The 9,558-nt window shown below is 36.9% G+C and overlaps 1 protein-coding gene across 2 annotated transcripts; it reads right to left on the reverse strand.

The window, feature by feature from the left end:
• Nucleotides 1-1,566: 1,566 nt before the first annotated feature.
• Nucleotides 1,567-7,653, reverse strand: LOC124218534 (facilitated trehalose transporter Tret1). 2 transcript variants are annotated; one of them, XM_046625076.1, is made up of 3 exons: nucleotides 7,595-7,653; nucleotides 5,770-5,850; nucleotides 1,567-4,601 (listed from the first exon to the last, which is right to left on the reverse strand). In XM_046625076.1, the coding sequence occupies exons 2-3, from the start codon at nucleotides 5,819-5,821 to the stop codon at nucleotides 3,253-3,255; spliced, it is 1,401 nt and encodes a 466-aa protein (XP_046481032.1). In that variant the 5' UTR covers nucleotides 5,822-5,850; nucleotides 7,595-7,653; the 3' UTR covers nucleotides 1,567-3,252. The 2 variants fall into 2 exon arrangements, with proteins under 2 accessions (XP_046481032.1, XP_068994202.1); XM_069138101.1 differs by having other exon boundaries at nucleotides 5,770-5,846; nucleotides 7,595-7,633.
• Between the last annotated feature and the right edge of the window lie 1,905 nt (nucleotides 7,654-9,558).

Genomic DNA, 9,558 nt, shown 5'->3' on the forward strand with positions numbered 1-9,558 from the left:
ACTCGATGAAATGTCCGATGTTACGGGTTGATAATGATTCAAGAATTATTTGTTGTTTAATAATAAAAAGATTATACATCGTACTTTAAAGCGAATATATAGTCGCTTCTTAAATTTTAAGATATATATATATATATATATATATATATATTATATATATACATATAGGTATTATATGCGATTGCACATGTACACACGTATGTATCCATATAAATTAAATATGGATATAATTGCATAATAATGTGTGTAAAGATAATGATGTTGTGAGATGTTAATGGATGATATGTTTAAAATCGAATAAAAATTAATAATCATGTTTGTATAATATTGTAATGACATTTGTGTATATGCGATGGTTATTATGATGCAGAAATATAAACATGAGTTGTCCAAATTCGGCAATTTTATTGAAAAAAACCCAATCCACGTACGAAATCGTAAGAAAAAAAAACATATAAAAGAAATGTTTTCGTACAGATCTGTTTTTTAAAGATGATGGGGAATTTTTTTTTTTTCTTTAGCCTACATCATCTCGTTGTTAGAAATCTTAAGCTATTTTTCTACACGTTACAATTTTCACTCCGTACGACAAAGGTATTAAAAAATATCAACGATCCGATAATTATTTCTTTTTTTTTTTTTTTGTCTTTTATTTTTATTCATACACATATCCAACCAAAAAAAAAAAACGGTATCATTGCAAACTTCTACATAGTAAAAATTTGGGAGTATAGGTAAAACATTCTTCTTAATATTACACCCTGCTTAAAAGGGACCTGTAGAGAGTCGTGCAATCTTATTAGTTTATATACGCATTCAAACACCGTCGTGTCTAATATTTGTATAGATGCGCAATATGTTCGATTAATTAACTTCACCTGCATCTATTGCATTATCATAAACGCATGCCACGTATCGGATCATCAGGTGTCTTTCTTCTTTTCATCAATTTAGTAGATCCAATGAGAAAATTATTTATTTTTAAATACATGTCTAATTTTCATCCGAGATTCAAGACAATCCCTGACGTGCCGAAATGAAAAACATGCAGCGTTAATAGTAGAGAAATACGTTATATCTAAATGGTACACGTAAATACCATAATAATCTTTATAATCTTTATAATCTAGAGACGGACCATTAATATTCTACACGTATACATATATACGTGATACACATAGCTTACTATTTAAATAGTCTTTAAACCCTGCCTAAAAGGGAATCGTATGAGTTAGTCATGCTACATTGCTCAAACGAGGCTTTTTCGCAATACATACTATATAATTATTAAAGGTCCGCGTGCAAAATCACTGCAGCTGATCGGAATTTTGTATAATAACAAAGTGATCGAATGCTGCTTAACATTCGCGAACTTTTAAGATCGATATGTATGTAAATACGGTCGTATCGTATATACAAATAATTATTACAATATCAGTTGTTATATTTTGAACCCTGCCTCAAAGGGAAAAAATGCGGATGTTTCTCTCTCTCTCTCTCTCTCTCTCTCTCTCTCTCTCTCTCTCTCTCTCTCTCTCTCTCTCTCTCTCTCTCTCTCTCTCTCTCTCTCTCTCTCTCTCTCTCTCTCTCTCTCTCTCTCTCTCTCTCTTTCACTCTTTCACTCGCTCTTTCTCTCTTTCTTTTTCTCTCGTAAATCGAGAAAACGCGCTCAGTTCGTCAGTTTTTAAAAATTGTATGCCAAGGCCAATTACGTTAATAGAAATGTAGTAAAAAAAAATAATAAATAATTGAATATGGGCCAGATAAAGCGTAAGATTTTCTTGAATACTTGGTATACGGATAATAACGCATAAAAATTTGAAAAATGAACAGAAAATTACTGCACACGCGTATCCGAGTAACAGCGTACTGACAAAACACTCTCGTCAACCTAATATAATATCATTATTCAGTCGTATTTGTAACACCCTGCCTAAAAGGGATTAAAAGATGGTCATGCAAATTTGCTCTTATATGCTGGGACCCTGAGCTCTTTATATCTACCTGTATATCCATACTTTAGCTATTCGATTTTCAAAGAGATTTCTTGGCTGTGTCCAATAGTAGGTAAAATTTTCACGGGTAATGAAAATCGCTGTACTATACGTCACGCGAAATCTTTATCGAAATAGAATATAAGGGTCCTTGAGAATTCGTTTTCTTAACTTAAGTTTAATTCTTAGAAACTAAAATCGAAATAATAAAATCAGCGCAGTTCGACCTGAATTTTCCCGCAACCTAACTGCGTATATAACATACAGCTTCATTCCGTCAAAGCTTTCTTTGTTCAACCTCGCATGGATCATGAATATATTTCTCCTACACCTCAAATGTATTTTTTCATTTTTTTTTTTTGCTTCACAATATGTACGTAAACACGTTAATGTTTTATGAATATAAATCGAATGTTCGAGAAAATTTCGCAAAATCGATTATCTTCGTGAAGTTAAGTTTTGTCGCGCGGGTGAATTTTTCTAATAATCTAAAGTTCCAATATCGGATTACTGTTACGGTGGTTGCTGAATAGTTGCTCTATTTATCAAAGCAATATATTCGCAAATTCCAACGGTTTCTGGCAAAATTAAAGAACAAAAAAAAAAAAAAAACTGAAATTATAAACAAAAGCTTAAATATCAACGTTTCATTTTGAGTCGCTTCAAGATGATAAAAAAGCTACTAAATTCGGTTAACTCAAACTAAGATTGCTCATTTTATTCAGAAGATTATTTTCTGCAATCTCACTGTAATAGTTTGTTCTTTTTTCGGATTGCCATCGTTAAACATTTTATTTGACAACCTTACGTCGAAATTGATTATAATCAAGAAACCGCAATATCAAGTTGGCTACGCCAAAAATAAAAATCTATTTCAATGACTTTGTAGCAAATAGTCTTCTGAACAGAATCAGCCATCACAGAATGAGTTCGAACGATTAAAAGAAATTAAACATTGACATCCGAGCTCTTGTTTTTAATACCGGAACTTTTTACTTTCGTACATATTGAAAAAGATCTTCATACCTTCACCGTAATAAAACGAATAAAAGGTATCGATTTTTGGCTGATCAATCTCTTCAATGAAGGACCAAAACCTTACGCCAATTTTCCATTGCAAATGAAACCAACGACCCTGACGAATGTTAACGATACCTAATTGTAATCATTCAATACGGTGTTGAGAATCGATAGTTGATAAATTTCGCTGCCTTCAATTGTCCCGCCTCCAAAAATCGACCAACGATCTCCGTAAAAATTATGCTGCGATAGCGCTTTTCTCAATAACCTTACGACCGTTGAGTTGATCCTGAATTTGGTTAAGAGACTTGCCCTTAGTTTCGGGTACAAAAAAGGCTATAAAAACGATGCCAATAAAGCAGCTAACCGAGAACCAAGCGAAGGAAACATATACGCCAAAATTATCGGACAGTACCTGATACATCTTGGAGACAAAAAATGCGAGCAGAGCTGCCCAGACGTTGGCAAGGGTGACGGCGACGCCCTTAACGTTGGTGGGAAAAAGCTCTCCCAGCATCATGTACGAAAGGGGACTTAGGCCCAGAGCGACGGCGAGTTCGTACATCATGACCGAGGCGTCAAGGACCCACCCTGTCCCCCGGACGTCGGCGCCGATGCCGAGTTTAAGGAAGTAAAAGCTGCAGCTTGCGGCAAGGGCGATTCCGGCGGCGGTTGTCGTGGCGATAAGAAGGGGCCTACGGCCCATCCGGTCTACCAAAATGGCGGCGGCGACGCCAGCGGCGAGCTGAAAGACGCCGAGGATTATGACGGCGAGGCCTGCGGAGAGGCCGGACTCACTCTCGGCGAATATCTCCTGGGTGTAAGACTCGATGGCCGCGAGTCCGCTGAACTGGAGGACGAGCTGGAGGCCAAAGCTCGCGATAACGGCCCGCCGATTTCCCGGGGCGTCGATGAGCTGCCGGGCTCCACCGCGACTCGACAGGTCCCTGATCATGGCCTCGTTAATCTCCTCGATGTCGCGGTCCAGATCGGACCTCGAGGCGTAGACCCTCAACCTCATCAGACTGGCCTCCGCCTCGGCGCGTCTCTCGTGCATGAGGAAGAAGTACGGAGACTCGGGCATCCAGGCGAAGCTCAGGACGAAGAGCAGAGGCAGGATGGCACAGAGGCCAGCGAGGATCTCGTAGGAGACGAACGGGCCGATAGCGTGGGCGTAAAGCTCGCCGAGGGTGACCATCAGCTTCATGAAAGAGCCGAGGGCCCCCCGGATATCGCTGTCGGCTATCTCGCCGATGTACATCGGGCAGACCACGTATACGAGGCCTTGACCCAAGCCGCTTATGAACCGTGAGGCGTAGAGGACGTGCCGATTGTCCGCGACCAGGATCAGGAGCCAGCCGAGGAAGAGCGGCACTCCGGATCCCAGCAGGCTTCGTTTCCGACCATATCTGTCGACCAGGAATGCCGCGATTATGTTCCCCGGCACCGTTCCCAGGAGGTAAAATGACGCCACCCAAGACGCCTCGTCCGACGTTATTGGCACGTGAGAATTGTCTCCTTTCAGGTACGGCAGTGTCGGTGACGTCCAGCCGATGTGAGAACCGGTTATGGCCAGCGATATTGTCGCTGGAAATGTTTTCAATGATGTAACGGTTTTCGGGCGGTTTCGGCCTTTTATAATCTTGGAGTGCACGACTGTGTGATATTGGTGCCTCATGGCGCGACAGGTAAAGCTCTTATGGTAAAAGAGGTAGAAACCTCATGGTAAAACAGGTATGGGCCTTACGGTAAAACAGGTAGCAGCCTATCGTTATAAATGGAGAATATCTGGTTGCGGTTATTTGTACAGTCTTTAATTATTTACATTTTTTAACATAAGCAAGAGACATATAGCTCTGGCTAGTAAAGGAAGATGCATATTTTTTCTGCAATCTGATAATCTAGTATGTCTAACTATTCTTTTTGGTTTTGGTTATCGTCACGCGTACTATATTTTCTCGAAACTGTCGTGATAATTTGACTTCAGTGTTACAATAAATTGATTTTCAGGCCTTATAACTGAATGTAGTATAAACTAAGCAAACAGATTTAACGTTGCATTTACCAGAATATACGGTATAGACATGTACAATAGCACCGAATGTTTACCGGTACCACATTTTCTTGTACAACACCAATAATATGTAAATCACAGATACCTATTTTACTAAAATTTTTCAGTAAATACAACAAACAAAATTTTCGCTGATGCGGTTTCGCGATATCTGGCTTTTTTGCAATCAAATACCACGTGATACGTGAAAAACAAAAAGCAAAACCTTAATTAAAATTGTAATTTGATGCTAATTGACTTTATACTCGTTTACTTTGAAACTGGCGATTACACGCTAAACTTTAATCACGCGATAATTTTATATTTAAACCGTTTACGATCTTCTATACTCATATTACTCTCGTATAGTTCACAATTTAACCTATTAATTTTTCAATACGTTATTAAGTTTTATTTGACTAACATCCCTAATTTTTTTCAACATTTAACGAAACTCAGTTTCGTTAAATCTGATTATAATTCACAACACCCGCAACGTCTTGGCTGAGTTTTGAACTGTCTATTGTTGTGAATTCTAATGTCCCTGCCAGTAGAACCAACAACATGTGGTTGAAAGAAAATCTCCTAGGTCAAAGTTTGCCCCACCCTTCCGTATTTTCTAATGTGGACTTGAAACCGTCACAAGAATTCGAATTTCGAATATTTGAGAGAATTTTTATTTTTTGTATTCATTATGCTTACCAGTAATTGCCGCTAAATATTGTGGCCATTGCTTGGTGCGCGCTGTCTCCATCTTTATACTATATCTTCATATAAACCTGACTAGAAAAACAAGTCAAAATTAACAACGACGGTATTAGTTTACGGGTGGGAAAATCATCGATAATGAAGCCTAGTCACAGCTTTATACCTGCTCGAAAATGGTGTTTGAAAATGTGAAAATACCAATGTAGTAACGAAAAGGGGACATCTGTTCACAGACGATAAAACATAAAGTAACGTACCAAAAAGTGTGCGCAGTGCTCAATGGGTGTGGATCCGAATCCAACCAAAACTAAATTGCTCGTATGCACGGAAAAAAATATCTCCTTCCCGTAACCAGAATTTTATTCTGCGAAATAACTTTTTTTTACTAATCTAGGGTACTTCGATACTTTTTATTACACTGGCTCTGTACGTTTATTCCTGAACATTGCTTCTAAATTCAGTATCGATTTAAACGTTGTATATGTAAAAAGTCGTATGATAATTATGAAAAAACTATCATAATTTTTTTTTTCTTCGTAAGAAACTTTTTTCAACACAATATGATCCCTGAAGTCTATAATAATGCACCAATTATTACCACAGTAATCCGTTAATACTTCATCAATATTCGCAATATGTGTAAGATAGAATCACGTGCATCAACAAGTTTTTACGCGAATATAAAGACAGCAAAGTTAATTTGTCGAAACAGCAAAAATTTTGCGAGTTTAACTAGCAGGATTCCTAAATTGGAAAGTCCACTTGGTTATCATACTTGCAAAATTTTTTTATTGAAATGAAAATTCTTGCTTCGAAAGCAAAAATTCGTGCTGTCTTTATATTAGCACTAAAATTTGTCGGTCCAGCAAATTATTTTTCTACTTGCATGATAGTATATATGCAAGTAAAACTATTGATCTCGTCACTGTACTGATTTGACAGAAAATTGTCGATGATTTCATGTATGTAAAAAACGATAACGTCAGAAAAATTATTTTCAAACAATCGACACACGAGCACGTAGCTCACTCAGTGATCACTCAACTTTTGATAGCCACAGTTGTCTACCAGGCCTACAGATGCATGTAACGGCGAGGCTGGTGAACCGGAAATGTGATCGGCAGGAATAAAAAAGCGTGTAAAATTGTGATACGTGGTTCGTGCCGTTGGTGACTTTTCAAGGACATTTTAGGTAAGCAATATGTGAATCTCAGGTTCATTTGGAACAGTACGTGACGTACGTAATCGTATGTCGATAGTCAATCAAAGGAGAAAAAGGTAAAGAACGCCTACAGCAATACCGGTGAAGCTGTCACAAAACACCAGATATAAAACAGAATTGGCAATTCGTATTTTCTTCTATAGTTGAACTTGAAAACGATTTGAGTTTATTAGCTTGATATACTTACTATTAATATCTGTATTATTTCATACACGAAATGACGAAGCTGACTGTAAGTGTAGAAAAGACTGCTTCGAGAATTTTACAGTGACAGTGATTTTAAGGGGATTTGAAACAGCGAAAAACCAACGTCTTGGTAAAAACTAATATTAGTTAAATTTTTCAAAACTGCATATTTGTTCGCGATATACGAACGTTATAACAGGTATAAACTGGTTATACCTAAGATTAATACGGCATTCAAGAAATATAATGAGATTTCTGCCTCAACTTACAATAAATATGCATCAATATTACAATTATTGCTAAAAAAATGAAAAGATTTTCTTCCCGTATTTGGATAAAGATTGTTAGCAGAAATATGTATAATAATGTGCATACGATGCAAGGTGATTATAATTATATTGTTCAACTCACGGAGATAACGTTGAGACTTGCTTATGACATCAAGACAATTGGTAGAATGTCTGTTATTAGCCGAAGAAGTGATGAGAAAGAGATCGTTTTATACGCGTACCTTTATCAAAAACACTGTCTTATCAGTTATAGTCAGACCTGATTGTCCCAGCGACCAATTACCATCCTAGCGTGCCAAAAATACAGGATTTGCAAATATTTTCTCCCCTCTGAAAACATGATTTGTCATCAGAGCTCGCCAAAGATGTATCTTGGAATTATATCACGTTTCCATGCAATCATATAAGCTGCATATGCGCAAATGTAATCATCGTATTTACCGCTGTGAGTGCAATATATTTTACAAATTCACATCCCCGTATAATCTACAGTTGGCTCTGAATCTTCGATGTCTTCGAATCTACAATCCAATAACGAGATATCCTGGCCAAAAAGGCTACAGCCTTATGCCCTCGAAATTTTTGGCCCTTTGATTCTCAAAATCAAATTTTTCAAAATAATACCTAGATTTTCGAAAATTCCAGTATTTTAACTCATAATATTTACCAATAAAAGATCGCATGAATATCAATGTCTTCCTGCAACCCGATTCCCAAGAATTTCCTGCATAAAGTGCAAGAACTTTTTAAACACGTGTACAAAATATCGCAAATCGCTGATTTTTTCCCTCGTATCACAGGAAAATATAAATGATTTGTCTCCGTTGAGCATAGAGAGTGAAATCGCTCATGGTTTAGATTTTGAAAATGTAAAAGACGATTGTTCCAGCGTTAAGGCGCGAAAATAAATATGCGATACAATTACTCAATATCGTAATACAAAATGTACGATACTATTTTATACTAACTTAATTACATAAGAGAAATATTATAAGAAAAATGCTTTTCTTAACCTTAATCGATTTAATTGTCTGTCATCACTGTTTAAACTTAACCAAATTTGGCCATCTTGGAGAACCGACATTCAGCCTTTATTTGTAGAGCAGCCTTAGGTATCGTGTCTCCTTAATTCGCGCCTGGAGATATCGCGAAACTTTAACTGGTTACAATCTAGCTGGGTTAATTAGTTTCTTCATAAGAGCCTGAATTGATAGTTACACGTTTTACCTGCGTGTGTTCAAAGTTGCCTATGAGCAGTGATGTGTGAAATATTCAAAAACATGTTCAGTGAGATTGAACATATGCTTAAATTACGCTTTTTCACATGATCCGTGATTGTTATTCAATTGACGTGGTTAATTAATAGTTTAAATTGCAAGTGGTCAATGTTTCATTATGAAACTATATCTGGTATTTGAAAATCGTTGTTAAGATACAATTTTGTTCAGTGAATCACAGCAACAAGATATAAGGGTGACTTGTACAATATTCAGAAATTTTGATGAATCTGTCACGAGACATAAAAGCCGGATAATCCGCATTTGACGATATCGATCGCATAAAAAATTTGCTGTGATTCGCGGTTCTATCCTCTTTAAGTTTAAATTGGCACTGGACTTTAGCAGCCTCTTCTTTTATTCTGCTAAAAAATTGTGGAGATTAAAGGAGCGATCATAACGTAGCTAGATTATTAGCCTGCAGAGAATCTGTACGACATTCTGACTAAAACAGAAACGTACGTTTTTTGTCCCAACTTCCGGTACAAAGTTGACTGTTTTGCAAGGCGTTATTACTTTAACGCGATATAAGATTTAAAAACTCCATGCACAATCCGTACTTTCTTTTGTTTACAGCTGGTACGAACACGTCTTGATTATAATTGTGCCGGTAGGCTAAAAATTCACGCGAAGATATACGTATAGTCATTGTATATCCAGTCGAGAATATCTCAGTAAATTTGTTCTGCATAAATTCAGCTAATAACAGCATCACACCGCTACATGTGTGCGTATGAGTAAATAAGAATAGCAAAATATTATACATATATATATGTATAATAAACATCTAACATATATACTGATAAGG

The sequence above is a fragment of the Neodiprion pinetum genome, chromosome 1, assembly GCF_021155775.2.
Source record: "Neodiprion pinetum isolate iyNeoPine1 chromosome 1, iyNeoPine1.2, whole genome shotgun sequence".
NCBI classification, from domain to species: domain Eukaryota; kingdom Metazoa; phylum Arthropoda; class Insecta; order Hymenoptera; family Diprionidae; genus Neodiprion; species Neodiprion pinetum.